General features: G+C 55.8%; 1 protein-coding gene across 1 annotated transcript; it reads left to right on the top strand.

The window, feature by feature from the left end:
- The first annotated feature begins 1,000 nt into the window (after positions 1–1,000).
- On the top strand, positions 1,001–9,811 carry GPR15LG (G protein-coupled receptor 15 ligand). The gene is made up of 3 exons (XM_008519085.2): positions 1,001–1,523; positions 3,170–3,256; positions 8,915–9,811. Exons 1-3 carry the CDS (start codon positions 1,454–1,456, stop codon positions 8,995–8,997), a joined length of 240 nt encoding a protein of 79 aa, XP_008517307.1. The 5' UTR covers positions 1,001–1,453; the 3' UTR covers positions 8,998–9,811.
- The last annotated feature ends 5,374 nt before the right edge of the window (positions 9,812–15,185 follow it).

Here is a 15,185-nt window from a genome sequence, read left to right as displayed (position 1 = left end):
AAATCCCTCCCGGGCACCAGCGCTGGACTTGCCCCTGCCAGTTGCCCCCGGCTCTTCCTGACCCTGTCCTCTGCCGTGGCCACTGCCAGCCCAGCACAGCATCGGGACTGACGGGGAACCAGGCTGGGGCTGGCCGGTGACTCACACAGGCTGACACGTGGCCCTTCAGCTCAGCGGCCCCAACCAGTTTCTTTGTGTGGTCTGGTTTTAAAGTGTTTGCAAATGCAAGCATGCAGGCGGGCTGTCACAATACCCCCTGGCCTCTGGCTTGCTCAGCCGTCTGAGTGAGTAGTCTAAATTGTGCTTCTAATCTCCAGCACAGGAGGAGCCCCAGTGAAGTGCCCGTTGGCCCGTGTCGGGCAGCAGGGAGTGCTGAATTGGCTGCCGGGAACCGGTGAGATCCTGGGGACCTGAGCCAGATACTGGCATCTTCCCACCAGCTCTTCGAGGCTGGAAAGCAGAGCCAGCTCCTCGGTTAGAAGGGTGTGTTTCCTAAGGGAAAGGACGGATGGACATGACATCACAAAGGCAAACGCAAATTCTCTGCATCCGCATGGCCGCCTCCACCAACAGAAGCTTCCAGAGGCCAGGCATGGCGTCTTCCATGTCCCCCGGGCCAAGCGCACACGGAATGTGACGCCTGGGGCCTCCTGCACCCATCGGCGAACGCTTCCCCGTGCCTGCCTTCGTTGGCTGTTCCCGTCCTCCACGCCTTTGCTCAGGCTGATCCTGTACCTGAAATGCCCTTTCGTTTTTCCCTATGCACCCATCCCAGTCCAGCTGCAGCACCACATCCCTCACAGCTGTACAGCGTCCCGCCCCCCCCCCCCCCCCCGCCCCTCCTTGGCAGGGGGCTTCTCATGCTGGCTTGTGAGAGAGGCAGCGCTGTTCCCCTTTCTCAGATAGGAGGCAGACAGTCAATGGCAAGTTCAAGGTCACACTACTGAGATGTGGCAGAGCAGGGGCTCAAACCCAGGGCGTGGGATTCAGGTCCTCTGCTCCCTGCATTCCACCCATTGCTCTAGCCTCTTCCCTGAGGCTTTGTAAAGGGTTTTATGGTCCTTCTCCTGCCACGTCTAAGGACTGAGCAGGAAGGTCTGTATTTGATGGAATTATTACTGACTCTAAAAGTTAACGTTCAACCCTGGGCAGTGACTCTTCGCTGGCAGGAGTTTCCTGCTCTGACCACTGAGGCCAGCGCTGGCAGCGCTTGGGCTGGGCGTTTACAGCTCCGTGTGTTACAGCTCACGAAATGCTCCCAACTTCTTGAAAAGCTGGTTTTTTCCTCTTGGGAGGGGCCGACTCTACCCTTCATGAAATTTCCAAGGCTGCTGGTGCCCTGCCCATCGGGAAACACCTCTCCCTGTCACTCTATAAATGTCCGAGGTGGCCCCGAGGGAGGGATTCTGCCGCACTGCTGCCTCCCCAGGACGTGAGACTCAGCCACCCCGCCATGAGGTTTCCAGTCCTCCTCAGCCTGCTCTGCATCTTGCTTCTCTGCTTCTCCATCTTCTCGGCAGAAGGTAGGGCTGTCCCCCCGGGGTGCTGGTCCCTGAGCAGGAATTTTAGCGTCTGGGAAGGTCGGAATCAGGAAATGTCCGGGGCCAGGCCCCCCTAAGGGCAGTCCTGGGCCTGGGAAGATGCGCTCTCACTCCAAACCCCGTGAGGCACCTCTATCCACCAAGGGTGACTTGGGAGCCTTAGACCCCACGATCCCCGTCTGCAGCTCCCAACATGCACACTTGAGCTAGGGAATGAGCAGCGTGCTTCTCGTGCAAATGCACAGCCTCCCAGCTAGACAGCTTTGTGCGCCTGTCCCGCCCAGCCAGAAGTGCTGGCGCCACGCTGTCGTACTTGTGTCACGCGTGGGGCACGGTACAGTACATTTGTGCTGAGTAAATGAATAAATTAATTAGAAGGCCCGCGGAGTGTGGACATCCCAAATCTCACGCACAGTAAACGCCTGGGGCAGAGGGGGTGTGAGTGTGTGCAGTGGGGGCAGGTTTGTGTGTGTTTAGAAGTGGGGGGTGGTCCTTGCACCTCGGTGGATAGGAATATTTAGCTCTCCTGCCCTTCTTGGTTCAGACGGCTGTGTATTTTGAGCTTTTCCTCTTGCCTAACCCTCTAGAAACTGCCTACTTTTATTTTTTGTTTTGGGGCTTATGGTTATTGTAGCATTTATTGGAGTTGGGAATATACAGATACGCACAGGAGTGAAAAACACCCATAATTTCATGACTCAGGAATAGCCGTGTTCAATGTTTGGTTTATTTCTTTTCAGTTTTTCCTGCTAGCATTTTCGTCATTGGTAAATCTCTATACATCCAATGTTGCATCTCTTTTCTTTATCACTGTATTATTCTAATCACCAAAAATACTCATGATTGAAATTACTCTGGAAGCATTTATACCAGAATGTCAACAGCAACGCCCTCTGAGCAGTAGGGTTATAGGAAGGATTTGTTTTCTATAGTTTCTGCAATGGACTTGGCTGCATATATTATATGAAACGCGGTGATTACAATTCCTCATAAACCCACCTCCTGGGATTTATGGATTCTATTTGTGGACGTGTTCGAGGTTGCCCATGTTGCCTTAGTGACTATTTGGTGAAGATGAATCCCTTTCCGCCCAAAAGTACAGATACTTAGGAGTATCTGTAGCAGATTCTCCAAAGTGGTGTCATTTACCTAATATTTTATATGTGACGATGAATTTACAAGCTTAGGCATTTACATTGTCCACGGCTTTGCACTATTTTAAGTATGTGGTAAAAAGCATATGTGCCCATAAAACATTTTCCATATTTAGGATTATTTTCTTAGGCTAGATTGCCAAGGGGAGAATGACTGTGTCAAAGGGCACAGACACCTCTGAGTGATGGTGCCGAACCATTTCTCCATCAGGAACAAGGGGAAGATGGATTCCTGGGGCAGAGTGTCTCCCCACGCTGGCTTTGTTATTTCTGAACCATAGTTCTCTCAAGGCACCCCCTTTCCTGGGCCCTCCCCTTGCCTGGCCCATCCTGAGTTTCCTTGAATAAATATTCCTGAGCCCCGGGCCTTGGGAGCAGGAGCTCAGACCAGGCCTTCCTGCACAGACCACCCCCCTCCCCGTGGTGTCCCCAAGCATGCTGACGGGGGTCTCTGCCCTCTGTGTCCACCCCCAGGGACAAGGCCGAGGCCCCGCCCCAAGCACGGGAAAGTCCGGCCCTGCTGTCCTCCAGGTGGCACCCCGGTCCAGGTGAACCCGAAAGGTGAGCGCGCGCTGCCCCGGCGGGGAGGGGCGGCAGGGGAGGCCAGGCGGGGCGCACGGGGGTCACCCGGCGGGGCGGGCGCGGTGCGCTGGGCGGAGGGGCCGCGGGCAGGGGGTGGTCTCGGCCTCCTAGGGCATCAGTCTGGTGGGGAAGACTGCCCCCTCCCAAAGTGATCATTTTCAACTGAATGCGTTCCATCAAGGGACAGAACAGAATGCAGTTGCGGAAATGGTTTGGGGGCACCCCGTGCCCGGAGTGGGTGACATCAGAAGGGGCGGCGCTCCGGAGACGGGAGGGAAGGCGCGCAGCCGCCCCGGGTCGGGGAGCCGAACGGTGCAGGCGAGGAGGAGCGGCTGCAGGCAGGGCTGGACCGGGGGCGGGGGACAGAGGGGCCCGGGGGCGGGCACAGGGTGAGCGGCCGGGGATGGAGCGCGCAGGTCGGAGAACCAGTCCTGGCGCCGGGCCGGGGGCGCAGGGTCGGCTCCGTGCAGAGGGCGGCCGGGAGGAGCAAGGCCGCCCTCTCCCGCAGGGCGGGGGGGCGCAGGGCTCCAGGGGAGACAGCCCCAGGAGGGCGGCCGGTCCCAGCTGCCCGTGCCTGGCCACCAGGCCAGGGGCAGGCTGCCCCTGGGAGTCGCCTGGCCTGGGCGGAGCGGTCAGGACGGCTAGACCCCGGCTGGCCTTTGGTAGGAGGGTCCAGAGCCTGGAGCAGGCAGAGCCCCCATGGGACAGCAGCAGAGCCTGGAGCCAGCCGCACCTGACGCACACCCAAGGGCTCCTGACCCCACTTTCTGCAGCCTAAGGCCCCTCTCGGGGGTCTGAGAAGGCCCCAGCCCTAAGCCCACGACCAGAGCCAGCGCCTCCACACCCCTCCCAGCTACCAAGAGGGCTGGGCAGCGAGGGGGGCCCGGTGTGAAGGAGACGGAGGCGGGGGAGTCTGCAAGCTCAGCCGCAGGGCGCCTCTCCGGAGGAGCTCACAGCCCCTCCTGCCAAAGTGGCATCACTTCCCGCCGGGGCCGGTAAAAATAACCGGTTCTCACACATGCAACCGGGTGTGAGGCGCCCGCCCAGCAAGGCGGAGGGGGAGGCCCTGTCAACGGACTGTGACTCTGTCCCCCCCTGCTCCCCCGACCACTGGCCCCAGCCTGGAGCGCAGGAGAGTTTCTGGGAAATAAAGAAGGCGAAAACCCAGGGGAGAGAGGTGGAGGCCCTCCCCACCCAAAGGGCAGGGTGCCCCAGCCTGCCTTTCTCCCCACGCCCCTCCCTGGAGGGACTTGCTCAGAGGCAATAAAGAAAAGAGAGGCTAAGATGTGCATGCACACACGTGCACACACATGTGCACACGCAGTTCACAGGAAACACAGCCTGGTTAACTCTTGTGCACGGTACAAGGGCAGCCGTTTTGTTAGTCACACAACGCTTTAGCATAATCTGGGCGCACGTCTCCCAGGTTGAGCCTGGAAATCTTTTAGTGGATATATTTTTTTAAATTCCACAGCAGAAATCTGCAAACAATTTAGAAGAAGAAAAGCAAAACAAATTTTTTTTTTTGATGAGGAAGATTGGCCCTGAGCTGACATCTGTATGCATCTTCCTCTCTTTTGTATGTGGGATGCTGCCCCTGCACGGCTGGATGAGCCATGCGTAGGTCCATGCCCGGGATCCAAAGTGGTGAACCCTGGGCTGCCAAAGCGGAGCACAAGAACTTACCCACTAAGCCATCAGGCCAGCCCCCAAACAAACATTTTTATTGGGTCCTTATCATGCAATCTCATTTAAATCCTGGGAACCACCCTAGGGAAGCATTCTCACCATTTTACAGATTGGGAAACTGAGGCTCAGAAAGACTCTGAGGCAGAGCCGGGAACCTGGATCTTTCCACCTCTTCCCACTACAACCGGCCGCCTCCTCAACAGAGAGTCGGTCCCCGCAGCATGCTTACGAGGACATGCGTGTGCCCGAGGAAGACCAGGCTCCTGGTAAAGAAGGAAGGCACCGTCCGGGCTGGCATCTCAGCTCCACCGCCTGCTGGCTGTGTGCCCCCAGGTGCAGGTCACCCAGCTCTGCTGAGCCTCAGTCTCCCCATCTGTGAAAGGGGATGATAATGGAATCAGCCTCGCCGGGCTGTGGTGAGGAGTCGGTGGGGTCGTGACTATGAAGCCGGGCGTTGGCCTGGCACCAAGAACCCCTTAGACCTGCCCAGCTGTTGCGGTGGAGGGAGTCTGGGCCCTGCCAGGGCAGTTGAAGCAGGAGCCCCAATTCCCACGCTGGAGATGGAAGCCCGTGCAGTCTCGTCCAGGCTCAGTGGCTCCACCGCCATCCTCCAGGGCTGACCCCGGGCCTCCCTCGACACTGTGTAATCAATAGCAGGGCGCTGGGTGTGCCCGATCCTGGGAGCTGGGCCTCTGTCCTCCAGTTCACTGACACACGAGAGTGTCCGTGCACCTGTCTGTCACAAGAGAAAATAACCTCAGGCTGCCTTAAGGATGTCCCTGAGCTGCAGCACCAGCTGTGACAAAATCATCATCAAAAATCAATGTGCTGGGCTGGCCCAGTAGCGCAGCGGTTAAGTTCGCACATTCCACTTCTCGGTGGCCTGGGGTTTGCCGGTTTGGATCCTGGGTGAGGACATGGCACCGCTTGGCAAGCCATGCTGTGGTAGGCGTCCCACATATAAAGTAGAGGAACATGGGCACGGATGTTAGCTCAGGGCCAGGCTTCCTCAGCAAAAAGAGGAAGATTGGCAAATGTTAGCTCAGGGCTAATCTTCCTCAAAAAACAAAAAAAAATCAATGCGCTGAGTGGCCAGTTTGTTGAATTTGCCACATTTACCAATTCACTAAAAAAACCTTTCTCGGGGCTGGCCCCGTGGCCGAGTGGTTAAGTTCGCGCGCTCCGCTGCAGGCGGCCCAGTGTTTCGTTGGTTCGAATCCTGGGCGCGGACATGGCACTGCTCATCAGACCACGCTGAGGCAGCGTCCCACATGTCACAACTAGAAGAACCCACAACGAAGAATACACAACTATGTACCGGGGGGCTTTGGGGAGAAAAAGGAAAAAATAAAATCTTTAAAAAAAAAAAAAAAAAAAAAAAAACCTTTCTCTAAAGCATCTGAAAAGACTGTGGCGATCTGTATAGCAGCATTGTCATAGCAAGCAATTTAAAAAAAAAAAAAGAATGATGAAATGTTGACTCTGTTAGCACTTGAGGGGCATCCGGCTTAGGCTGGGCTCCGACTGACAGCCGTTCCGGCGCCACCAGCTGGGAAGGTCTGTGACCCTGGGGCTTCGGTCAGGCTGCCTTCCTTCCCGGTGTCCTGAGACCATCAGAGAGCAAGCTCCTGGGGAAGACTGGGGACGTCTTGTGGGAAGGTCCCTGGAGCCTGGGAGTGGCCTGCCCATCCCAGAGACTGCCACAGCCTGAAAGCTCTGTGCCACCCTCCCTGGTCTGAAGTCCCGCAAAATAGCATGACCCACAGTGGGAGACAGGGGTGCAAGGGGCCCAGAGAGATTCCCCCCGACCATAGGGCCATCCTTATCTTCAGGAAGGGAAGGGGCCCAGACTGAAGGGATAAAGTTTACCCTTCGAGGACCGCGAGTGTGAAGACTCAAGGGTCGGGGCAATGTTGGGTGGTTCCAAGGCAGACCCAGGGTGGACATAAGGGCCCAGGACAGTGGACCCTGGAAGCAGGGAGGTGGAGAGGGCACCCAGCCCGTCCTGCCCTGGACCATCAGAGAGACTCGGATCGGTGGTCTGGCTCCTGGTGGTTATATTTGTTAGCCACAGCTGCATAACGAAACAGTGCCCACTTCGGTGGCCCAGAACAATAAGTATTTACCATTTTCCATGAGTCTGGAGTTCAGCTGGGTGGTTCTTCACGTCTTGGCTGGCTCATTCTTTCTTCCCAGGGCTGGAGAGGCGGTTCTGCTGATCATGGCTGGGGTCTCTGACATATTTGGGGGGCAGTGGTCTGTAAGTCTAGGACGGCCTCAGCTGGGCAACTGAGCTCTCTTCCACGTGGTCTCTCATCCGCCGTCAGGCTGGCTCAGACTTGTTCACCTGGGGCTGCAGGGCGCCACCCGCATGAAAGGAAGCACCTGAGGCCTCTTGAGGCCTCAGCACTGGGCACCTGCCATCTCCACCGCACACTATTGGCCACAGCAGGTCCGCAGGCCAGCCAGCCTCAAGGAGCAAGGAAACAGACCCCTATCTCGATGGGAGCAGCTGCAAAGTCTCATTGCAAAGGAAGGGTGGAGAATTGTGACCATGTTTGTAATCGGTCAACCACAGTATTTATTGTAGGGGCCAGAGAAGACAGTCTTGGGGTCTGAGATTGGGGATGGGGGTGGGCACGGAGGGGAAACAGTGTCAGGAAATCATGGTCTTCCATCAGAAATGCCGGTGGAAAATTCTCACAACATGACATTAATAAAAAAGAGTAGTTTGCACTGTATATTACTATGATTATCCCTATGGGAAAATGAAAGCACTTTCAAATAGGAGCAAAGACTAGAAAGAAATCCACACCGATATTAGCATTTATTTATGATGGAGACATGAGGCTATGGGTGAATTATGATAATTAAATTTATTTTTTGTATAGCTAGTGGTTGTATAGCAATTACTACGCAGCATGTACAGCTGCTAATTCACTTAATCCTCACAATAATCCTAAAAGTTAGATACTATTACTATCCCCATTTTTACAGATGAGGAGCCAAAGCACAGAGAGGTTAAGTAATTTGTTGAAGGTCACACAGCTAGTAAGCAAGTGGTAGAGCTGGGCTTTGAATCCAAATAATCTGGCTCCAGATTCTGTTCTTGACTATCACACTGCCTTGAATATAGTAATAACCTGGAAACAGAAGGAGAAAAAAGAATACTCTCACTACCATCACTTAACACTTCTCATTTGTATTTCCTTTGTTTTTTTCATCTAAACATGTTTACCCAGTTTTATTTTTATTGTACCTCATTTTTTAATTTTTTAAAATTCATGTTACATCATAAGCATTTTTCTTCGTGTTGCCGCATCGTCTTCATATCACAGGGTTTTATCTCCATTAAATGTTTCCATCACCATGAGGCAACCTTACTCATTAACCATTTCTGTACTGTAGGATATTCAGATTATTTCCAGAATGAATTTTTCTGCGATTCAAAACAAAACTGTAAAGAATAGCTTCGTGCACGCAGGCTTTTCTTTCTTGTGGCTTATTCCCCGCATAAATGGGACTGGTTTGTCAAAAGATGCGGACTTTAGCTTTGACATACCTGCTGTCTCGTGGGAGCCAGCCTGAGGCACCAAGGGCCTGCAAGACCCTGTGGGTGGTCCCCCTGTCCTGCCCCAGCCGTCAGACACAGGCCTCCAGACCCCTCAGCTGCAGGGCACTCTGCTCTGGGTGGACCTAGGTGAGCAGGTTAGCTGAGGGGACTGAAACAGCCTGGGTGGTCACGCTGGCCACGACAGGCCCCTTCCGGGCCTCCAGGAAGGAGGGTAAGATCTGATTCTTGCTTTGATTTTTAAAAAAATCTTTGTGTCTAGAAATCAATCTTAATTGTGTTTCCCCTCTCTCCCCTTCTGGCTCTGCCTGCCTCTCTGCCTCTTGTCCTGTCTTGTCCTGTCTTTCTTGTCCTGCCTGCCCATTGCTCCTTCCCAGGACGCCCTTCGAAGATCTGCAGACCGTGCAAGTTCAAGCCAGAGGCCCCCTGGGTGGTACCTGGGGCCCTCCCACAGGTGTAGAGCCCCCACAACAAGGCTCCACACAGCTGGGATCTTCACACCACTGCCCAGAAGCCTCCGGTTCCCCCAGGGTACTCCCCTTGAAGCTGAGGCTGATGGCAAAGATCCCAAGGGCTCTGGCCCCCGGAAGCCTCTGTCCATGAACCATAAGTCTCATCTCTTAAAGACATGAAAATTCTTGCCTCCCATCTTGGCTTGTGCCCATGCTGCCTTTTAGAAAAGCCTGAACCAGAATCTTCAGAAAACCACAACATGGATTCAAAGCTCACAGCTTTGGAATGCCTGTCTTGCTGTGTGGCCTTGGACAAGTAACTCAGCCTCTCTGGACTCATGTTGGCTTCAAAAATGTCAAATCCAGTAAGAAAAAAACATCTAAGGAAGGCCCTTCAGTCGCTGGCACTAATGGGTTTCTCTCACCGCTTTCAACATTCATGGCAGTGAGCTGGGATGTTGGAAGGCTCATCTCAGACAGCAAGGACCCTGGGAAAGTCCCAGAACTCCAGATCCTGGCCCCAATCTTGCCACCAACCTTCAGAGTTATTGTAAGCTAGGCTCGGCCCACCTGGCCCCTCCAGGGCTGATGGTCAAGATTCCACCGTGACCTTGGGCAGCTACAAATCCAGACTTCCGAGCCTGCCGGGGTGCAGGGTAGCAGGCACCCAAGAGCGGCTGGGGGACCACAGAGGCTCGATGTCCTAGCCCCCAGCTATCCCTCATCCATGGCCCCTGTGGGAACCCCTCCCTGACTTCCTGATGTGAGTCTGCTGGAAAGAGCAGTCCAACAGACAAACAATAAATAAGTGAATAAACACGATGGTGGCGCATCCTTGTTTGAGAAAGTCGGGGAGGGCCCGACCCACGACGTTCTGCTAGAGGAACCCGTGCCCCGGAACCTCTCCTGCTGGCCACCCCTTTGTTCCAGCACAGTCTAACCAGGAGAAGGGCGAGTGGGGAATAGTGACAACAGTGACAAGGGTCTCCTATTGAGGGGGACATGCCAGGACTCAAATCCCAGTGGTGCGCAGGATTTTCTGCGTGACCTGGGCAAGTCAGCTCCCTGTTCTGTGACATGAGGAGCACAGACCTCTCCAGGAGGCTGACGTGAGGCTCCAGCACGTGGACAGGTGTGCAGTGCCCGCGAAGGGCCTGGCACACGGAGGGGCCTGGATCGGGGAAGTCCCTGCCTTCCCCCGCCCCCACCCTGGGGGAGTGTCTACACCCACGGTGAACGCAGAGCGCAGAGCTGCAGCTCCGGGGAACAGATGGCCCGGGTCTAAGGGGCTTATCTCTCAGTGGAGCTCCCTTCTAATCCGATTCCCCCGGGAAGGTGAGAAGCCTCTCCTCACGGATGTGTCTGAGGCCCCATCAGGTGTGAGGCTGACGGCGGAGGTTCCCTCGCATGGAGTTCTGGGGACAGGGGCCCCAGGACAAGCCGGAAGTCCTTACCTCGTCGTAGGCCAGACCTTTCCCTTCCCTTCAGAAGCCGCGTTCACGGGCTCACCTGCTCATCTGTTCCCGGGGCAGGAAACACTCAGACGGAACTGGGTTCTGAGGCTCAGAGGCAGACAAACAGGGTCCCCGAGGGCTGAGAGGCAGTCGCTGAGCCCCCAGGGAAGACAGAGGGTGGGGGGGTGTAGAGGGGGAGAAAGATGAGGAGCTGACGTTTGAACTGAGGTATGGGTCCCGGCTGGAGAAGTGGGGGTGTGAGTGTGTGTGAGTGTGAGTGGGTGTGAGTATGTGGGTGTGAGTGTGTGTGTGTTGGGTGCAGTAAGGGAACCGCAAGGGCCCAGCAGGAAGATGAGCGTTTGAGGAGAATTCAACAACCAACAGCACAATCGGGGGACAGGGGCTGCGGAGGCCGGAGTCTGGACCCCCATCAGAGAGTCTGTCCTGAGGATCGTGAGGAGCTGGAGCTGCTCAAAAGCAGGAGGGGGTGCAGGGAGGGAGGGCTGTTAGGAGGGGATGGAACCAGCTGGAACCAAGGCAGGGCAGTGGGTGAGACCCGGGGGTGGGATCCGAGGGGCTCCTGGACAGCAGGGAGTGGCCTGTAGACCTGGTAGCCGACTGGGCCGTGGGGACGCGTCCACGGTGCACGTTCCTGCGCTGTGTCGCCGGGAGCCACCCCAGCGAGGGGCTCCCTGGGCTCCGGGCAATGTGGGAGCTGACTGACTCCCTTCCAGCTCCTTGTCCCTCACCTGCCTCCTCTCCCCTCCACACTCCCCCACCGTGAAAAAGTAAAGAGAAAACTCGCACCAAACTAAACGTGGGTGCTCTCGAGTCAGCAGGAAGGGTCAGTTCAAGGTGACGTGCCCGGGGGCCCCGAACAGGGTCCCTCCTTATGCTCAGGCAACAGGCCCCAGAAGCCCCGGCTTCTCTGACCGGCCCAGCAGAGAAGGGCAGCCCCTGATGCACACAGATAAGAGGATGACAGCCTGGCCCCTGGGAAGAGGGGGTGCACCATCCCCGAGGGGCAGGAGGGCAGTGCCTGCAGCTCCAGGCCACCGGCCTGCAGGGGATGGTGCTGCAAAGAGACCAGCCTCGGGCCAGGTGGGCAGGGACCCAAAGGGGACTTCCAGGAACACCAGCCCCTCCGAGCAGCAGGCTGAAGGCAGGAGGCACGAAGGGGAGCTGAAGACGCTGCAGCCACCCCCTGCTCCCTCTGTCCTTCCTCTGAGGACAGAGGGAGCCTGAGCCTGAGTCCCAGGTGCACAGAGATGCCCGTGGAGCTGGAGCGGGCCAAACGCCGCAGACCTCCCTTCCCGCCTCTCCTACGGCAAGCCACCCCAGAACTGGCAGCGTGGGTTTGAAACTGGGTGGAAGCACATCGCCTCCAATGGTAGGTGGAGTCCTCGGCAAGGCCAGGCGAGTGAGGCCGTTCAAGGCCACTGGGGGCCCCGTGAGGATGCAAAAACACCCAAACTCCTGGACAGTGACTTTAAGTCACAAAGCTGGAATTCTTATGTTGCCTTAATTGACTCCTTGAAGAATGTAGACACATCGGGCTGGTGACAGAGGTGTCATTAGAGAAAGTGTGCAGTCTCCATGGCAACCAAAAGGGCCCACACTCCTCTCCTGGTGGGACGCCTGTTGTAGTCGACAGAGCACAAGCTCCAAAGAGGGACGCGGGTTCAAGTGACGGCTCTGTCGTGTGCCCACTGTGTGACATCAGACCTCTTGGAGGCGCTGGTTCCCTGTCTGTAAATGAGGGCTGGGACCACCCACCCAGGAGGGCTGTTAGGGGGAGCGATGAGAACATGAGAGATGCCTGCTCTGAAATAGAAGCCGAACGCTTCTCACAGATCCCCTCCACTTCCACCAACCTGAATGGCGGCAGGCCCTGCCCCCTCTCCCCTCCGCCCCATTCCAGATGGGGTCCTCCTGGCCCCATTCCATCCCCAGCTAGCATAGAACCCCCTGATGGGCACCAAACGAACTTCACAGCCCGTACGCCCATCACTCCTCTGATCCATCCCTGGGCTTATCTCAGAACAGACTGTCCAGGGTAAGCCACTTTCCAGCGTCCTGCCAGAGCCCACGCCCTGGCTGGTTAATGTTCACGCAGGACCCCACACGTGACAACCGGAATGGCTCCATCGCCGTTTTCCCTGCCTTGAAAACATCATAAAACTTGCAGGATCTGGGTGTGTCTGGGACTCTTGTCTGCTCTCCCAAGCGGTGGCTGGACCTTGCCTGTTAACCAGCAGCCTCGTGACATATGGACAGCTCCAGAGGCCATTGTCAGACTTGTTATCAACAGCTCCCTATCTGGGAAAGGTCTTTGGCTCATCTGCTATTTCATCTGTCAAACTGCACTGCCCCTCAGGACTTGCAAAGTGTGCGCCAGGAGGTGGGAGGTGTCAAATCACAAGATTCAGAAGTGAAAAGGTCCTTTTCCTCATCAAAATGCAACCATTTTTGGGAATGTAAATTGGTGCAGACACCATGGAAAACATTATGGTGATTCCTCAAAATATTAAAAATAGAACTACCACAGGATCTAGCAATTCCACTTCTGGGTATCTATCCAAAGAAAATAAAAACACTAATTTGGAAAAAAAAATGCAACCATTTTGCTTCTTCAACTCAATGTTTGAATATACTGTGGATATAAACACTTACACCTGGGTCGTGGTCGCCACCCCTCCCTAATGTCTTTCTCTCGGCCATTTCACATATTTCTATTTCCTGCCTGGCTCAGCATCCATTTCAGTTTCTATGATCAGTTTATGGATGGATGGAGGGGGAAGGAGCATGTCAAAGGCATGCAAAGGGTCAGTTGTTGACTAGGACCAGAAACACAGACTTATGACATTCTCAGGTACCCCTTCATTCATTCATTTATTCAGTCATTCCTTCAGCCAATCAACAACCACCCACTGAAGAACTACTGTGTGATGGGCCGTGTGCTGATACAGAAGCAACCTATGCCTGAAACACGGACCCTTCCCTAAACGGTGCAAGACATCGAAACAGACAGATTTCAGTACCATCGTCTTTTAAGGGCCCTGCTGAGGCCCCAAGCAGGGACCAGTTCTGTTTGGGGACAGAAATGTGCCAGAAAAAAAACCTTCCAGGGGAGAAGACTTTCTGTGGTGTGTCCCCTCCCCAGGCTGAGACAGCAACGGAGACAACTGTAGAGTGAAAACAGTCACTGTCAGGGCTGGAGCACCTGCCTGTGAATGCCACGTGGACCAAGAGCCAGCAATACTGCCCCGGAGTCCCAGCCAATGGGTACTAGCACCAGCTAGATGGGTCCTGGGGACAGGTGGCAGCCCCAGACTGCCTTAGGCGGATAGGGGATGTCGTCCCTATGACAGAGGAAACTGAGGCAGCCACACTCCACCTGGCCTGGACACAGTGAGGGGGCAAAGGGAAGCCACATGTCAGAGTAATGGTGTCCAGGGCTCCCCAGGCCCGCCGAGCCCACAGCTGAGCTTCTAGTCCCAGAGGGACTCCCAACTTCCTGCCAGGGGGGTACACCCTGGCCCAGACCTGCAGAGGACGGTCTGAGGGAGGCTCACCCGGGCTGGGATAGGTGTCCAGAGAGGGTACATCCAGGCCAGGAACATCCCCTGAACATAGGCCTTCAGGCTCAGCACTAAATCCCACCCTGGACCAAGGCTTCTCCATCACGAGCCGTCATTTTGTCGGAACTTGGCAACTGGACAGAATAGCTCAGGATGCCAAGTACCAGGGCAGAGGTCAGTCTGCCAGAGGGTCACACTGAGACAGCTGGGGCAGAAGCGAGGCACGGGAGACCTGCCCTCTGCCCCTCCTAGGTCAGGGCCGTCAGGAAGATTACCCCGAAAGCAGGTGCCTGCTGCTCACCGCCTCCTCGGCACGAGAAGGAGCCTGGAGAGCTCCTTGCCCCATCTCTCTTGGTGCAAGTGAGCACACACATGCTGGGCATGCGTGTTTATATGAGGCGATGTGAGCAGATTCACACATAGATGGGTATACATGCACGTGTGCACAAATGGGTCTGCGAATGGGACTAGAACACGTGTGTGTCTGTGGGCAGCTGTGTGAATGTGTGCATGTGGCAAGGCACTGATGCTTAGCGCACTGAGATCAGATATGGGCGAAGAGTCACAGAGCCCGGGTTGGCGTGTTGGCAGGTGGAGCTAGAACACACGCGCACGGCCAGGCTGGCAGCTGACACTCCCACTCACCGACAGCTGGACCAGCTGCTGTACGTCTACCTGAGGAAGCGTCGTCAGAAACCCGACCCAGAGATGACCTGATTTTGTATTTCACTGCAGGGGCCGAGGCGAGGAGGCCCCAGAAGAGAGGGAGCTCGTCACCCTGCAGGGTCTCAGGGGTGGAAGGCAAGGTGACGGGTGCGGCCGAGGCTGCCCATGTCCGCGGGTGAGGGCCAGGCTCCGTGACTCACAGCACGTTGAGCCCTTGCTTCCCAGCCACGACAAACCGAGCCCTCCAGGTGGCTCCCAGGCCCACCACACTGCAAGGTCAAGGTCAGGGTCCATGGGGAGGATCTCCACGAAGAGCTGCTGTTTTCTCGAGTTCTCAGGTGCTCTGAGGACACGGGCTAGTCTAGAGGGACCAGCGCATCCTAGTTTACCCCAGCCCATCCTGGTTTTAGCAGCGGAATTCCTGGAAACGCCCTCCACCCCAGGCAAACCAGGACGGCTAGTCACTCAGGGTGGTCTCTCTAAGAGAAAGAATAT

Source organism: Equus przewalskii, chromosome 1 (assembly GCF_037783145.1).
Source record: "Equus przewalskii isolate Varuska chromosome 1, EquPr2, whole genome shotgun sequence".
Taxonomy (NCBI): domain Eukaryota; kingdom Metazoa; phylum Chordata; class Mammalia; order Perissodactyla; family Equidae; genus Equus; species Equus przewalskii.
This window is presented reverse-complemented; position numbering and strand designations above follow the sequence as displayed.

Bases quoted from the DNA above. Each gene is read 5' to 3' on its own strand.
- GPR15LG (XM_008519085.2), top strand. From the start codon at position 1,454: ATGAGGTTTCCAGTCCTCCTCAGCCTGCTCTGCATCTTGCTTCTCTGC. The intron at 1,524-3,169 runs GTAGGGCTGTCC...GTCCACCCCCAG, and splicing joins CTCCATCTTCTCGGCAGAAG to GGACAAGGCCGAGGCCCCGC. The intron at 3,257-8,914 runs GTGAGCGCGCGC...GCTCCTTCCCAG, and splicing joins GGTCCAGGTGAACCCGAAAG to GACGCCCTTCGAAGATCTGC.